This window comes from Trichechus manatus, unplaced genomic scaffold, assembly GCF_000243295.1.
Source record: "Trichechus manatus latirostris isolate Lorelei unplaced genomic scaffold, TriManLat1.0 scaffold00076, whole genome shotgun sequence".
In the NCBI taxonomy this organism is placed as follows: domain Eukaryota; kingdom Metazoa; phylum Chordata; class Mammalia; order Sirenia; family Trichechidae; genus Trichechus; species Trichechus manatus.
The window spans coordinates 2577183-2595672 of NW_004444012.1; the positions used below are offsets into that span (position 1 = coordinate 2577183).

General features: G+C 42.5%; 1 protein-coding gene across 1 annotated transcript in view; it reads right to left on the reverse strand.

Moving 5' to 3' along the window:
* Nucleotides 1-4034: 4034 nt before the first annotated feature.
* AQR (aquarius intron-binding spliceosomal factor) overlaps nt 4035-18490 on the reverse strand; it is a 113775-nt gene continuing 99319 nt past the window's right edge. The window contains 4 exon segments of the mRNA XM_023735095.1: nt 4035-4685; nt 7319-7432; nt 9787-9961; nt 13436-13521. Coding sequence (XP_023590863.1) covers nt 4149-4685; nt 7319-7432; nt 9787-9961; nt 13436-13521 — 912 coding nt within the window. The 3' untranslated portion in view covers nt 4035-4148.

Here is an 18490-nt window from a genome sequence, read left to right on the forward strand (position 1 = left end):
CCTTCTCCATGCTCCCTGGATAGAGAGGCACTGCTAAGCGCCTCTCCCCACCCAAGTCAGAGGCCTTCTTCATTCTTCTCCATGCTCCCTAGACAGAGAGACACTGCTAAGCACCTCTCCCCACCCAAGTCAGAGGCCTTCTTCATCCTTCTCCATGCTCCCTGGACAGAGAGACACTGCTAAGCACCTCTCCTCACCCAAGTCAGAGGCCTTCTTCATCCTTCTCCATGCTCCCTGGACAGAGAGACACTGTTAAGCGCCTCTCCTCACCCAAGTGAGAGGCCTTCTCCATCCTTCTCCATCCTCCCTGGATAGAGAGGCACTGCTAAGTACCTCTCCCCACCCAAGTGAGAGGACTGGTTAGCAATATCCTACATTGTCCCAAAGCCTGGGGCGAAAAAGAGATGGGGAAAGATATTTAGAGTGCCTAGGTGCCAGATACTTTCATAACCATTACCCGATAAAAAAGAAAAATAAAAGATTTCTTCCTTGTTTTGTAGATAAGAACACTGGAGCTTAGAGAGGTTATAAACCTTGTCCAAGGTCAAACACCTAGTAAGCAAATTAGGTAAAATTTGAACCAGGTCTGGGTGAGGCCCAATCTGTTTTACAATATCAAGATGTCTCCCTATCACAAGAAACTTCATGTATGAGCACAAACGGCCCGTTTATGCCGTATCTTTCAGCGCCTAGCAAAACATCTCAACTTCTTTTTTTTTGAGTCGTGTAGCCCTTTATTATCAACTAAAATAGAAAGTATCTGTCGTACAACATGTGTAGTAATGCAACTTATTAAAGAACTTCCACTCTTCCTTTATGTAGGGCTTGCCAAACTATTCTGAAGGCAGAACATATGTGCATCTCAACTTTTATCCTTACCCCAACTTAAAGAATCCTCATGTTTAGATCTTCTCGTTCATTTGCTCAAATCAATGGAGCTATTTATTCTCAACTGCTGGTAATGGACTTTCCCAACTCAGCATTTTGTGAAAAAAAGTCAAAATACTTGAATTGCTTCATTTCACGCTCATTATCTTGGCTTGCATGTTTTTCTTTTGTTTGTTTGCTTTTAAAAATAGATTCCCAAATCATGACATATTCAGATAAAAAAACAGGATGGAAAGCAATGACACCAATCTGAAAGTCACATGGCTAGAGCACCTGTGTCTGCAGTAATCCCAAATATGAAACTCTTGAGTTTATGAAACAATCACTCATGTGGACTTGATTAGAAAAACAGTAATAATAATAACAATGTCCTAGGACTGTAGACTTGGATTCTATTCCACTCTAACACAGTTAACTCTTTCTGATTCTGTTTCCTCATTATTTAAAATAAGAGTAGACCTCAACAGTTCTTTAAAAATTCCATGATCCTATAGTCAATTGCAACTCAACTGCCTTTCCAGCGAATTAACAATTTAAAATAATCCCACCCTCCCACTCCTTTTTTAATTCCTTTGGTAAAGGCCAAGGACTTATCCGTATCTTCCAGCTAAATGTGCTTTTTAGTGTGACAGAAAATCAAGCAGCAAAGAACAAAGTATAGTCCAGCTAGACAGAGTGATGTACAGTGTTTGAAAAATGGTTAACTTAGAAAGCAACATACCAGTTTGCTTATTTTGGCTGCAGGTATCACCATTCATATCCCCTAAAGGGTAGAGAGAAAAATCAATCTTTTCCAGGAAAGACTGTAATAGAGTAAAGCTTCTTTCCCTCTTGCTTAGCCTGATATTGTATATTCACAAATGAAAATAATTGCGTGGGGGCTATTCCTCAGACATGCCCACAACACCTGCTTTCAAGTTCTTATAATCAGAAAAATTATGTAGTAGACTACCTGGCTAGATCCTTACTCTGGTAACAATAGCTCCATCCCACATGACCTAGGTTTCCTAGTGCAGTTCCCTCGGCATTTCACTCAGTTGCAATAGGCTCAATGGCAATGGGTTTGGAGCCCTGGTTGTCCGTTGGTTAGAGTTCAGCTGCTAACCGAAAGATCAGCAGTTCGAATCCACCAGCCGCTCCTTGGAAACCCTACGGGGCAGTTCTACTCTGTCCTACAGGGTTGCTATGAGTTGGAATCGACTTGACAGCAACAGGTTTGGTTTGGCATCATCCCATCGTTTTCATTTCCCCTCTTCTCACCTTTTATGGATTGAATTGTGCCCCCCGAAAATATGTGTTGTAAATCCTAACTTCTATGCCTGTGGTTAAAATCTCATTTGGGAATGGGCTGTCTTTGTTATGTTAATGAGGTAGGACGAGTGTAGGGTGTATCTTGAGTCAATCTCTTCTGAGATAGAAAGGAGATTAAACAAGCAAGCTAGCAAGCAGAGGTGGGGGAAGAAACACACCAAGCCACATAAAGATCGCACAGGAGCCAAAGCTTGGAAGAGACAAGGACCTTCCTCCAGAGCCGACAGAAAGGGAAAGCCTTCCTCTAGAGCCAGCACCCTGAATTTGGACTTTTAGCCTCCTCAACTGTGAGAAAATAAATTTGTTTGTTAAAGCCCCCCACTTGTGGTATCTGTGCGATAGCAGCACTAGATGACGAAGACACCACCCAACATCTACGAAATTGCTCTGATGTAGGGAGGCACATTGTAAGACGAGAGAGTCTAAATCATTTCCCTGACAGTCTGCTAGGAATGAGCAAACACTAGTCACTCAAAAACCTCATTGACTCCACCTGACTTTCTGGGTTTACTATACGAGTTATTCCTTCAAAATGTCGGCCTGAGAAGCGTTTCAATGCCAGCGTGCAGTTCTTGTGCATGTATTTCTCCACAGGCTCCCTGGACATGGCCGAGCCTATAGGTAGATGTACTAGAGGGGACTCTTTGGGGGGAAACGCTCCCCGAAGCCACTCTTTCTAGCAGATGATCAACCAGCGGACAGCTTCCCCCTCCCATACACACACATCCATCTCTTTTCTATAGCTCCGGCCACCATGTCCAGGGACCATACAAGCAAACATTCTTTGTCAGAAAACATTAGTCACACTAACTATAAAAATCTAACATTATTGCCTCATTTACGTGGACAGCAGAATAATCTTAGTATGGTGCATCTTTATAGAGTGCGTATGACTCAGCTGGGGACTTTGTTAAAATGCAGATTCAGAATAGGCCTGGGATAGGGCCCAAGCTTCTGCAGTTCTAACATGCTTCCATACGATGCTGATGCTGCTGGTTTGCAAACCACACTTGAGAATCAAGGTCCTAGCACCTTTGCCTTCTCCAAATTTGGAGCGTATTTTACCTGAAGGTCTCCTTGTGGCAAACTCAGGATCTCTGGGTTGGGAAAATTCCGCCCTGCACACAGGGGTTGTTTGCTGACGCTTACTGCCGGGCCTCTGGATCCTGCTTCCTACCAGGATCTAGTTGCCAGATTCTTCCTACCTAGGTGAACGACCAGTCCTGGCTCAGCCTCATCGGTCTTGCCTGATGTGCTCTGCCAGTGACCCAAACATCAGTGGTGTGGAGGACTTGCTAAAAACGCAGATTCCTGGGCCTTGTCCCTGAAATTCTGGTACCTTAGCTCTGCGGTGGCTCCAAATATTTGCAGTTAAACAGCCTGGACGATTCTAACACAGGTGATCTCAGGAACTATTCTGAGATTCTAGGGAAGGAAATGCATGAAATCTCTTTGATGGATTGGAGAAATCCATATCCTACGGCTACTGAGAGCACAGAAAGGTGAGAAAAAAGGACAAAGGACTGCAGTATCTGATACTATGACAGAACAAACAATCTCCTCCCCGTTCAGATAACTACTTGAACGCTTTCATGGTTAAATTTCAATATATTCTGTCTTTTTCCTTAGAGAAGTTCCCTCAAAATGTGAAGTATGTCTGTGTATTCTATAGAAAATCCTTTTAATGCAGGTATGATTACAGATACAGTCTGTTAATGATCAAATATCAAGGAAATGGCTACTTGCCCTTCTGACTGAACAAATGAGACGGGTAAGTGTGTGTGGGTGGACATATACGTTTTTAAAAAATATATCCAACAAGACAAACACCGAAGTCAGTTAATAAAAATAAGGAATGGAGATTTTAATTAGTGCCATGGGAAATGGCAGAAGCAAATGTAAAATGCAAAAGTAACTTGACTTAGACCTCTGTAAATAAAATGTCCTCCCTAAGAAGGGTTGCTGTTTGGCTCCTTGGTCTCTGCTGGGGCAGGCGTGGCATCTTGAGGGGCGTCAGCCTTTGTGGGTGCAGTTACAGACGCTGCCACAGCAGCAGTGGTCTCTGCTGGGGCAGGCGTAGCATCTTGAGGGGCGTGAGCCTTTGTGGGTGCAGTTACAGACGCTGCCACAGCAGCAGTGGTCTCTGCTGGAGTGGGGGTGGCTTCTTGAGGGGCGTGAGCCTTTGTCGGTGCAGTTACAGACGCTGCCACAGCAGCAGTGGTCTCAGCTTGGGGGTGTGTGGCTTCTGGGTCTGAACTGGCTGTATGATTGGAGGTGGCCTCAGCTGGACCTGGAATGGTCTCAGCTAAATCTGGGGTGGTCTCAGTTTCAGAGGCTGACATCTCTTGACTGGAGCTGGCATCTGCTGAACCAGGTAGGATGTCACCGTGAACAGGCGTGGTCTCTTCTTCTGTTTCCAATTCCGTTTCCTGACTCTGAACTCCCTCACCTTCTTCTACCATAGCAGGAGGTAGCTGCAAGAAGGTCTGATGCAAAGGAAGACAACATCAATGTGAATGGAAACGAAAAAACACTGTGATTGATAAAGCTAAGCTCTCACATTAACATTACGTTCCTCACAGACACTGTTCACTCCAGAGCTCTTCCCTAAAACACACAACAACTCTGACAACAGTGGCCTGGGTTTCGCTGAGTCCACAGAACATGCCTATCTGAATGTCACAGATTAACGATCAAAGTACATATTAAATCTTTAGAGAGGAAAACTACATGAAAAGAGGCTGTCAGATATTTTAGCAAAGAAATTTGCTGCAACATTTCTGCGAAAAACACAGGCTGATTGGGACTAACTGCCCCATGAGCTCAAGCAAGGACCACCTCCAGTCCAGGAGCTCTGTGGAGGGGCAGAGAGGGAGCAGCAGGAGATAGACTTCTGTCCTCACTCAGATCAGAAAACTGGAGCAGCTCTATGTGCTGGGCTCCCCTGCACCCCACAGCAACCTGGGGCTAAGGCTTGGCTTTTCTCCTTAGGGAATCTGCTGATCTTGTTGGAGACCGAAAAAACAACTTTTTAAGTGCCATTTACAATAGTACCAAAAATACAAACCACTCAGCAATAAAGCTAACAAAGTACGTGTAAGTTTTGTATGCTGAAAACTACAGAACGCCGATGAGAAAATTCCAAGGAGATCTACAAAAATGGAGACATACCATATTCATGGAATGCAAGACTGAATACTGATGTTAATCTCTCCAAATTGATTTATAAATTTAAAATCAAGCTACATAAATCTAAGCTTTTTTGGGGGGGAGGGTGCAGAAATTGACAAGCTGATTCTAAAACGTATATATAAAAAAGCAAAGAAACTAGAAAAGCCAAAACGATTTTGAAAAGGAATAAAGCTGAAGAACTTATTACTTAATTTCAAGATTTACTATAAAGGCACTATAATCAAGGTGATGTGGTGTTGGCCAAACGACACACAGGTCAATGGAACAGAACAGATCCTAGAAACAGACTCATACATACACAGCATACTGATTTTTCAACTAAGACAACAAAGCTGTTCAACAGACAAAGAACAGTCTTTTCAGCAAATGGTGCTGAAACAACTGGATATCCATATAAAAATGAATAAAACTCTATACCATGCACCATATAAGAAAAGTAACTCAAAATGTCTCATAGCTCTAAATGTCAAACAGCAAAGTAGAAAATTCCTAGAAGAGAACATCAGAGAAAATCTTTACAACTTTGGGGTAAGCTAAGATTTTTTAGGACATAAGAAGCATGAATCATAAAAGAACAAATTGGTAAGTTGAACTTCATCAAAATTTAAAACTCTTGGAAATATTCTGTTAAGAAAATAAAAAGATAAGTTACAGACTTGGAGAATATATTAGTAAAACACATATTTAATTAAGGATTTGTAACCAGAATAAATTTAAAAAACTCTCTAAACTCAGTAATAATAAACCAAATAAACCAATATAAAAAATGGGCAAGAAATCTGGACACATCCCCAAAGAAGATGTACCAGATGTCAAATAAGCACACGAAAAGATGCTCAACATCACTAATCATTGCAGAAGTGCAAACCAACATCACGATGAGACCATGACACGCCTACTAGAATGGCTGAAATAACAAGTCCAACTACCCCAAGTGCAGGCAAGGATGCGGAACAACTATAATGCTCATACGCTGCTGGTGGGAATAGAAATGTTACAATCACTTTGAAAAACAGTGTGGCAGTTTCTTAAAAAGTTAATAAAAACGTACCTACCATATTATCCAGTCATTTTACTGCTAGGTATGTACCCAAGAGAAATGAAAGCGTAAGTCCATACAAAGACTTGTATAAGAATGCTCCCAGCAGCTTTACTGAAATAGCCAACAACTGGAAACAATGCAAATGTCCCTCAAGAGACGAACAGGCAAACAAATTGTGGCACATCCATACAACCGCACACTAAACCAAAAACCAAACCAAACCCGTTGCCATCGAGTCGAGTCCGGCTCATAGCGACCCTATAGGACAGAGCAGAACTGCCCCCTGGGGTTTCCAAGAAGCGGTTGGTGGATTCAAACTGCTGACCTTTTGGTTAGCGGCCACAGTTCTTAACCACTACACCACCTGGGAAAGAACTACCCGTACATATAATAAATGAATGAATCTCAAAATAATTATGCTGAATAAAAGTAGCGGGGAGAAGAGGAGAAAGTACATACTGTCTGATACCGTTTACATAAGTTTCTAGCAAATGGAGACTCAGCTACAGTAGCAGAAAGCAGGCTGTTGGCTGCCGAGGGACAGTTGAGGGGGTGGTGAAGGATGGGAGGGGAATTACCGGGGGGCACAAGGAAGCTCTCGGGGACAATAAACATGTTCTTTATCTTGACTGTGTTGATGGTTCACAGATAAACACTCAGGCCAGAACTCACCCAACTGTGTACTTTAAATATGTGTAACTTACTGCATGTCAAACATACCTACATAAAGATGTGTAAGAAATATGAATGTTGCATGAATAGTAACGGTCGATTTTAGTTTACTTGGTTTTCCACAAGGACTCAAATACTTTAAAGATTTATTCTGCAAAAGAGAAGATTCTTCCTACACCAAAAAAAATAAAATAATTAACTTAGAGAACTCACCTGATGATAATGATGTGTGGTTTGTATCAAATGCATGTACATGTTGTATACAAAGTTCGCCATCTGGGGCATATTCTTTATCATCTGTACCTCGTGGGACGGTCTCTCTCCGTTCTAGACGAAGGTGGAAAGCAAGCACAGAGTGAGACACCCCAACAGCTAACATCCCACCCCAAGCCCAGGGCTCTATCTTAGGTGCGAACGCTGTTAGGGTTCGGAGGACGTGATAGTAAGAGGACAGAAGACGTAAGCGAGATGGGGGTCCGACAGGGACTTTGTGAGGAGGAGGGATACAGTTCCAGTTCAGAAAAGCTGGACCTAGGAGAGCAGAGAGTCTTCAGTTTTCAGCACAATTTCATGCTGGCAAACATAATACGGCTGCAGTCTATGCAGCTGTGTAGGAGAATTAATGAGAGGTAAGTAATCACTTGAACAGAGAGAGAAATGAACACAGTCTAAAGTAGTGGTCTCCAGCACTGTTTATGCCCCAAAGGGAACACACAAGACAATTCAGAACTATCCTGAACTATTCTTCCTGTTTATGCTTTCTAAAAAAGAAGAAGATTTACTATTATTTAATATATGGACTGTTAGTCTGGGGTGAATATTTAAGAGGTTTTTCTTTTTTCTTTTTTTACTAATAAGGCATCTGGTAAAAAATTGTTGGCAAATAGTAGTCTAAAGTGTCAACTTTGCGGTGTCCATCAGAAGACCTGAGGAGTTTGTTAAACCGCAGACGCTCTAGCCCCTAGAGATTCAGACGCCGTAGGTCTGGGGTAGAACGAGATCACTCGATGGCAGAGTTCTGACGATACGCACTGCTGTCAATACAGGCAAAATAAAAAAGCCTGCTGTCCGTGAGTCCATCCGACTCACAGCGCCCCTACCGGACAGAGCAGAACCGCCCCACAGGGTTTCCAAGGAGTGGCTGGTGGATTCCAACTGCCGACCTTTTGGTTGGCAGCCGTAGCGCCTGACCAATGCGCCACCAGGGCTCCATAGGCAAGACAGTAAACGAAAAAAAAACAAGATTTGTACTTCTTCCTAAACTACTCTAGAATAAAGATTATTTATTGACATTAAAATGTTTATAATGTCCCCCTCTTTATTACTTTAGGACTAACTCAGAAAACTTATTCCAAGAAAAAGGACTATACCTTAAAATGACACATCATTTAAAGCACATGAAGTTAGAAACAGTATATTAAATAGTAGCTTTCAGAATTAAGCAGAAGTTTGTACTGTGTGCATGCAGGTGTTCCTTTTGATAACGGTCACTTTCTGCAGTCCCTACAACTTCCGTGTGCAGAGAACACCATGCTATTATTAGGTCTTCAACTCTGAAATACTGCCCTGAAAACATACGAGGTTGTTTTCTTTTCTGGAGGATTTGCTGGGAGCTGCCTCTGGAGACTCAGTGCTAGTGGTTCAGCCTTCCACCTGCCCCAATCTCTAGGGCAGAGGGTGGGAAGGTCGGCCCTCAGCCCCCAGAGGCTTGAACCCACGAGTACTGGGGAAGCAGGAAGATGCCCGGGCTCTGCTATAAACCCTCCCAGGAACCAGCCTGTTTAACCCTCAGTCCACAAGAGACTGAGAACTTGAGAGCTTTCAGGTATGTGCAGACTCCAGAGCTGATGCTCCAGGTTTTCCAGGATCCCTCCCATCACTGTCCTTCCACCCTGTTCTCCCTATTCCCCCAGAGCAGCATTAAAAAGGGGAGGGGGGCAGTTAAAAATAAGTACTTAGCATTATTATAAAACACACACACACAATTTACTTTTCTGAAGGTGGCCGGGGGAAGAACTGTACTATGAACATTTCAGGACACGGTATTAACGGAGAAACGCAAAGTCGACAAGCACGCTACACGTCGTGCCAGAACGAAGAGATGTCAGAGAAGACGCAGTATCTGTGCTCCTCTGTGGCAAAAGGCCTACCAGAAGGATAAACCAGAAACAAAACAGACTGCGTACCTACGGGGGGCAGGCGTGGGAAAGCAGAAACAAGGGGTCAGAAACCGGGTAGCAGGTGAGGAGGGAGGGGCACGTCTCTGTCCTTCCCCTCCCCCACTCCCCGACTGGGAGCTTCTCGAGGTTCACCAAGTAGTTAGGTCGGGGCTCCCCACACAGCTACAGAGGGGCGGCCTAGTACAACGCTTATTCACCAGGACTCTGGAGTCAAACTGCTTGGATTTTCAGAAATCGGATCCTCCGCCTACGGCACGTGTGGCCGAGCTACTCAACTCTCTAAGCCTCGGTTCCCTGACACGTAAAGAGACGTTAATAAAAAAAACCTGTTTCCAAGATCAAACGGGATACCGTACATAAAATGCAAATCGCCTGATACATGCTGAGCACTCAAGAAATGTTAGCTGAAATTATTATTTTTAGATTAAAACATCTAATTGAGTTCCTTAGTGTAAGAAGTACTTCAAACCAGCGACCAGGCTATTTCTGTGGCGAAGTTACCTTGCGAGTAGCTGGGAAAGGCTCTGTGGGAATGATGTGCAGATGAAGCGGGCGCGCTGTGAGCTGGCTGAAGGCTGGCGTCAGTTCAAAGCAGTTCTGGAAGAGGGAGACTCGGGCAAAGACGTACAGTCCGAGCCTGGCTCTGGACATGGCCACCACCAGCCGACGGACGTCCCTTCAGAAGACAGACAAGGTGCTCACCAACACACTCAGGGCCAGGAACACATCTACTCACACAATTGTCCTTGTCTTCTTTTAACACACACCACTAAAGACTTCTGGTAAGCTATGGCAGTAAAAAACTAAAGCTTCTTAAAAACTTAATAAGCACAGAGGGAACACTGTTAATCGATGCTATGAGTCTGATAAATCAAGCAAAAAGCTAATGCTTTATTACTAACCTCTATGTTTGTTGGGGGGCGGGAATCACAAAATAACCAATATACCAATTAAAGGTCAGAGTAACTAAATCAATAGGATGGTACAGCTCTGCTTTCAATAATCAATGTACTTCACCATCACCATTGAATCAACTGAACGAGCCCTCCCTCCAAATTCCCAGGCTTCACTTACCAAAGTCTCAGGCTCCATCAAGGTCAAATTTTACATACTAGATAACACTTACCACACTGTTTATGTTTATGATAATAATTATACAGAACACACACATAAACATATACAATAATACCTTGCCTTATTCACGCATTTACCTTAGTACCTAGGCTCAAAGCTTTGCCCACAGCAGGCCTTCAATGTTCACATAAACAGTAATAAAAATGGCTGAACTGAAAGATCTGACTACGTATGTAGCTGGCTATCTGATGAGTGAGGTCAGTTCTCTTTAATCTATCTTTTAAAAAAGCTACAAGCTTTAAAAAAGGACTTGAAACAAATTTATAAAAGAGGGTCTATATTTGAAGTTTAATTTCACCCATTACGCAGAATGTGGTTTAGTGAGAAAAGATAATTTTGGTTTCAAATACAGAGAGCAGTTTTTTTTTCCCCTTGAGATGATTTTAGATGGCTACTGAAATTTGTGAGTACTCTACAAACGAGAAGACTTTCATGAAGAATCATAAAGTCTGATAAATCACTTTTAATCCCTGAAGGAAATGTTAAGAGTGTCGCAGAGACCTAAGGTTACAAAGACCACACGCTAACCAGACAGAGGACCCGTGCTGGGGGAGTGGTCTGCCTCTACATCTCCCACCTGGGCTGCGTAACAGAGGCCACAGGCCAAGAACGTTCTCTGACAAGGAGACTGGAAACTGGGTCATCCTCTCTCCAGTTCCCTCTTCTTGGAGAGGGTTTCTGCCTCTTCTGGACACACAGTAACTTCCTCTGTCTCTTGAACACATGCAAGCACTATATGGCACCTCGCCAACCCCATTTCTGTATCTGTTCCCGGTAGTGGGGAGGGAACAGGGTCTCTCCTGACTATGGCAGAAGAGGGGTGCACGCAGAATATCTGCCTTGCGTGGGTCTCACAGGTGAGGGCTGATCTCGTTGTCTCTGGTCTACGTGAGTAAAGCATTAGTACACACAAGTGGAGCATGAGTGAGTCTTCTGTTGGCGACCAGGAATTGGCATGTTTACCTGAGGACTTCTGTCTCTGTATAATGCAAGGTATTTAGGAATCTCTCTAATTCAGTCTTATTTTCTATGGTGTTTTATGGCCCTGACAGCAATCTTAGTCTCCCTTGCTGGGAGGTACTGTGTGACATCAGTACGTAGCATCAGTATGTACGTGGGGAGAGGGGACAGATACGCTCTCTGACACACACAATTGTGACATGTTCATTCAGGCAGAAAGAGTTTGGAGAAAACAAATCCCTGTGCAGTTTGTTTTCTCCACATTAGCGAGACACTGGATCCATAAAGGAAATACTATCTTCTAGGTTATCGTAAGCCAAATTGTTTTTTATTTTCTTTGCATTTCCTCAGAACCCAAAGGGGTCACACTACAGGTGGGTGGTTCTGACGCTGATAAATGGCTGTACAGTGCCAGAAATACGCAGCATGGATTCTTACACAAATACTATAAAGAAAATCATGGTTAAAACTTACTGCTGTCAGGGGAAAAAAGGGAGGGAGTGGAGAGAGGTGACCTAGACTGTCTGTTTCATGATAATCGCTGTATTTTCACATCCAGCTCTCCCCTTCAGATCCAGGGGGCGGTAATAACACGTCCTCTTGCAGGGGCAGATTAACCAGTAAGCACAGGATGCACCAGCTTACAGTCGGGGAGGTACGCACGGGCTTACTTGTGTTCACTTACTATAACGCACCATTTCACTTGGCCTTCACCACATCTGGGAAAACACAGGTGGTAAAGAACAGGTGAAACTGTGCACTACAGATGAGTAAGTAAGCACAATTACGCCCGCGCATACCTTGCTTATTGGGTAATCTGTCCCTTTCTTGAGCATGTATGGGGGATAGGCTGCTCTCATCTTCCACACTTTGCATAAACTTACGGCTCGCCTGCAAGAAGGAGAGACCACCTTAGCCTCTAAGAGAGAAACTCGGCGGGTGGAGGCCTCTTCCGCCAGGTGGTCATTAGAGATCACAACTTGGCACCGCTGTGCCCAAACACAGCCCACTGGGTGCTAGATACCCAGGCAAAGCAGATGCAGCGCTATTACAGTGGCGTCTCCATCCCTCTGAGAAACTTTTCCTGCCACACCTCAGTGCTGCAGTGCAGATTCAAACTGATGTTTTCAAGGGATGTTAATTACGTAAACCATAATGGCGGCCCATTTAGGCAGCAGTTACCAATCTTAATGTGGAAAAACAGCTTTTTAGAAAAGTCAGTCTCCAGATACATGCTCGAGACTCAAATAAATAAGCCAAAAAAACCGTATTTTATAATGCTAAGTCCTGAAACAATTTGTTGAAACAGTACATCTTTGCTTACTCTTACATAAAAGTTATCAGTCTAATGGAACCTGATCACTGGGTTAAACTCCAAATGGATCTTGACTTAAGAACAATGCTATAAAAGCTTGGAGAAATTTCTTTTTATAGCCACTAAATAAAATAATAAACTCTCCTTATAATTTTGCTAGCCAAGTCATATGAGACGAGTTTATATAAAACTAAACGGCTGCTCTGTAATAAGATGATACTATTCCCATAAATCTCTAGCACATAAATACATCACGACAAATGATAAAAATAGATTATCGTTTGTTTTGACAATTCTTAATCCTGGGAGAACAAATGGCTCCTTTATCCTTTAACCCTGAAGCTGAAAGGTTGTGTGGGGAGAAAAACTCAGAAACTCTATGCAATGAAAAATTTACTCCAGCAAGAGACTTTTTACCACTTTACCTCCTTTAATTTTTGACACTGAATTTCCAGCAGACATAGGATGGATATATTAAAATTTTATGATAGAATGCTATCTCTGCATGTTACTGAAGAGTGAAAACTACTAAATCACTTCAGAGACAAAAGATTCAGTAGCAATGACAATGGTTAACCATACAAGGAATCTGATCTTCTTACATTCTAACAGAAAACACCAGAAGTTGTCATAACAATTATCATTTAAATAAAAAAAAATTAAATCTACTTGGCCACAGAAACTCAAAACTGAAGTAGGGAGTAAAGCTCAATAGTATGATGAACATTTTTTCTTACATACCTCAAGTGGCCCACTGCCCTGGTTCGAACTAGAGAAAGAAGAATATAATCATTCTGTTGACCTTGGAATCTGTCAACAGTTGTCACCTAGGAAGAAGAAAAGGGAAATGTGGTTTATTTTCAAAAACACAATTAAAAAACTCCAGAGACCATTTAAATAATATGCTAACAAATATCCTGTCCTTAAGATAACCAAACCAAAAAATATCACCAAATACTTGGAATTGAGAGAGCAAATAAAGTTAATGAATACTACTGAAATAAAACAGAGTGACCACACTAGACTATGTCCCTGTGTTATTCACACCTACAGCTCTTTTCTCTACATCTGCTGACCATAATTCCGATTAAATAATTATTTATGGAATTAATAATTTCCCCCCACTAGACTGTCACACTCCATGAAAGCAGGGACCACGTCTAGCTTGTTAACTGTCATCTCGGTTTGATGTCCAGCAATATATTTTAGTATGTTCATTTATTAACTAACGTATCTCTAAGACTCACCTATAGCAAGCATTCTTCTGTCAAAAAAGAATTATTTTTCATAGTACTTTTATTGAGTTTGAAAAGATATGTATAATAGGAAAGTTCAGGAAGGTTTCCAAATCTCTGATATTAGCACTCATGTATTTCTCTCTTTTTCATTAGTTCAATAAACCATTAAGTCATGGGCCCTACCTTTAGGAAGTTTCTAAAACTTTTCTTTTTAAATAAACTTCATTTAGGTATAAGTTATATACAATAAAATGCACCCATTTTAATTGTTTGTATAATTTGGTGAATTTTGACAGTATATAAAACACCCGTTGCCCTTGAGTCGATTCCTACTCATAGTGACCCTATCTAACCACCAGCACAATCAAGATTTCCAAACATCCTGAAAGAATTCCCATAATGCAGTCCAATCCTCCATCCCTCCTATCCCCAGTCCCATGCAATCACTTCCTTCCTTTCTGTCACTATAGGTTATTTTTTGCCGGTTCTAGAATTCCACAAAATGGGATCATAAGATACAAACTCTTTTGTGGCAGGCTTCTTTCACTCAGCAGAACATTTCTGAGATTCACCATGTGTTGTGTGCGTTATGCCTTTTTATTGCTGAGCGGTATTTCTTGAATGAATATACCACAATTTGTTTACCCATTCACCTATTCATGGACGTTTGAGTTGTTGCTAGTTTAGCACTATTTTTGACTAAAGCTGTAATGAATATTCACATACAAATATTTTTGTGGACATATGTTTTCATTTCTAGGAATGAAGTTGCTAAGTTAAATGGCTAAGTGTATGTCTAACTTTATAAGAAATTGTCAAACTGTTCTCCAAAGTTCTACACCACTTTATACATTCACCAGCCAATGTTCCAGTTCCACAGTTCCATTTCTTCCACGTTCTTGCCAACATTTAGTGTACTGTCAATCTTCTTAATTTTAGTCATTCTATTGAGTGTGTAGGTCCCTGAGTAGTACAAACAGTTGTACTCGACTACTAACTGAAAGGTTGGTGGTTCGAATCCACCCAGCAGCACAGTGGACAGAAGGCCTGGCGACTGCTTCTGTAAAGATCGCAGCCAAGAAAACCCTGTGGAGCTCAGTTGTACTCTGTAACACACGGGGTATCCATGAGTCAGAACCGACTCGACAGCAAGAGTTTTTTCTTTTTAACTGAGTGTGTAGAGGTATCTCGTGTGGTTTTAATTTGGATTTTCCTGACAACTAATGATGATACACGTGTTTTCAGGTGCTTATTGGCCATTCACAAGTCTTCTTTTGTGAAGTAGCTGTTCAAATCATTTGCTAATTTTATACTAGGTTGTCTTAGTTAACAATGACTTTTATTGGATTTCATATGTTCTGGATATAAGTCCTTTGTTGTTACGTGTAGATGTTACACTTGAAGATTCTGTTGCCATCCTGACCGTGAAGAAAGCTTGCCTGAGAAATGGGCTGGATACGGAGAACGGCAGAGCAGAAGGACGAAATAAATCTGGGTCCCTGGTGACATCTGATAAAGAGTATTAAAATTTAAGGCATATGGCAGAATTAAGGGCTCTAGCTAAATTGTGAACCAAACTTACCCCATTTTAAATTTCTAAATGAAGCTTCCATCTTATAATGCAGCCTGTCACTTCTGTAAAATTCGCACTGTACCTCTGCCCAGAAACAAGCAATTCTACAAAAAATGTGGCTTTGCCCACCCTATTCTGCTTGTCCAAAAGTTCTAAGAAGATAAGCTTGGTTGGAAATAGCCAATGTAAAGAGAAGATTATTCAGCTAGCACAGGTGTTAAACATGTGACCTTCGCTGTAATACCCATTCTTCTAAGAAGATATCCTCCTTAAGCCCCTTTAATCATACTGGTAATTTTCCAAATCTTTGTTTTAACATAGCTTTTCTGTATCAAAACTTTTTCTTCCTCCCCTTGAGCATAAGAATACTTAGCATTTTCACTTGTGATCGTTTTATTCTTTTAGTAAACTCTTTGCTTTCATATTTTAACAGAGTCTTCCAGTATAATGCAGATCTAACTCTCCACGGCAACGGGTTTCTTTATATACATTATGGTGAGTTCTGCAGTGTCTATTCCTCCTTGTACTCCTTCCAACTTTGTCTTCATTGCTATGGTTTTGTTTCATTTTCTTCCAGTTCATCTTTCATCTCTTCCTAAGTTCATGCATTTCTGCTTTGTAGCCTTCCCTCTGAGCAATGGTTACTTCATTAGGTATTCAAAAATTCATAGCAAAATGCATATTCACAATTTTCATCTGTTCCAGGCCAACATGCATATTGTTTACTAGTGTGTTTTGATGCTTTCGTTTTTTTCCTATATAAATAGTCTTGTGCTAGTTCTCATTTATTATTCATCACTGAATAAGTTAGCTTTTTATATCAGCTATTTACAAGAGGTTAGGTGGGGGTGAGCAGGGCTGTTTTCTAAAGACTGAATAGTTTTCCCAACCAAAGGAGCTCCTTTCCTCTGCTGGTGTAGAGAAAGTCTATTTTGGCCAATATAGCTCATCTGCAGGCTTTTTTGAACCAATCTGGGACCAGGAGAGCTTCTGCTCACTACACATCCCACAGTCACTGTTGAATAACAAGAAGGTGGCATCTTTATTTCAGAGTATGCCTCTCGCCTTCAAGACTAGACCTCTCGCTTCTCTTCCCCCCGTGTTTTCTGCCTGATCTTACTCACCTGATCTGGGGCATCTCACTAAACATGAAGCTTGTTGCCCTTCTCCTCCCATTTTCCTTTGCTGCTTTTGGACAATTTCCAAGAAAAGGTGAAAGAGCTGACTTATACAGCCATGTACACAAGTCCTAATTTTATCATTAATAATACTGCAACGGAAGTGAGGCCAAGATGGAGGAATAGTCAGACTCTTCCTGTCTTCTTACAACAAGGACCCCAAAAAAACAAGTGAATTGATTATACATGACAATCTAGGAGCCCTGAACATCAAAGGCAAAGTTGAGGAATCAGACTGAGTGGCAGGGGGAGGGAGAGACAGTTCAGAAGCAGCGAGGAGTTGCCAGATATGACACGACGGGAAGCCGGCACCCTGCGGGCCAGATCGGCTGGCATGCGCGGTGAGGCGGGCGGTGGCATTCGGGATGCGTTTTCCACGTTAAAGAGACCGGGTGGCAGAGAGCTGGCTCAGGTCTCCAGAGCCAGTGAAAAGCGGCACCCAATCAGCAAAAGATAAGTACATGTGTCTGACCTACCATGTGGATCAAAAAACACTCCGTTTGAGAAGAACCTCTCCCCCATTTGCCTGCTCCCTCCCTGCTCTGCACCTGGTCTTGGGCCGGCTTCAGCCACTGCTGCTTCCCCTGGGACAGAAGTAGGACCTGCCATGCGCTCTGAGCCATTTTCCCAGTGCTGGAGAGCAAATAAGAAACAATTATCTGCCAGCTCCCCTAAGCTGGGAACTCAGGGTAGGCACAGCTACTTTGCCTAGGCACAGCCACAAGGGATCCATGGACTTTGAATGCCTTTCACCCCTGCATAGACCTGTGTGGGCCCATTTCAGCAGTGTAGGCCCTCATTAGCACAGTACAACAGGGTAGATACCTGAAGCCTAACTTCAACTATATCAGCTATATGGTGGAGTGGCAGGTTCGTGACATTTGATACTGCTGTGCCCATTAAGCAGGGTCCTCACCTACCAACATTGGGGGCCTGAGGACTGGTGGCTCCACCCATGGCACCTAGCCACCCACGACAGGGCTCCAAGAATAAGTGGTGCCTCCCAGTCCTTACAGCCAACAGCACTGAGTGCCCACAGTCCAGCTGCAAAACCCACTCACCTACGCGCTCTAGGTAACAGGGACATGCTTTCCTCCCAGACACTCAGGGGCAGCCGTCAGCCCCCTGCCTTGCTCAGTGCGTGACCCCTTAATGCTGTCAGATACTTGTGCCTACTCCAATCACCCCTGCCCGCCTAGGACTGTAGGTGACAGCCTGCACCACACACTTGGTGACCGACCATCTGGACACCTGAGCTGAATCCATACAAGAAAACTAAACAGACTCCTGGGCTCACATACCTAGTAACAGATCTAACCACCTGGTGACAGGACGTTAGAGCTTCAAAGGTGCCAATAATCAAACTAGTTCACACGAGCAGACTATTTGGGCATATCAAAACAAAACAAAACAAGAAGCTACGACACAGTAAGCAAACATAAATTAAATAAATATAACAACTTATCGATGGCTCGGTGACAAAAGTCAATATTAAATCACAAAATGGCAGATGATGATGGCTTCAGCAAGCTACCAAAACAAATATTCAAGAAATCTTCCGGAGGAAGAGAACTTCTTGGAATTACTGGAGGTAGAATACAAACGATTAATATACAGAACTCTTTAAGACATCAGGAAGGATATCATGCAAAATACAGAACAAGCCAAGTAACACAAAGCAATAGAGGAACTTAAGAAGATTATACAAGAGCACACTGACAAATTTAACAGGCTGCAAGAATCCATAAAGAGACAGCAATTAGAAATCCAGAAGATTAACAATAAAATTTCAGAATTAGACAACTCA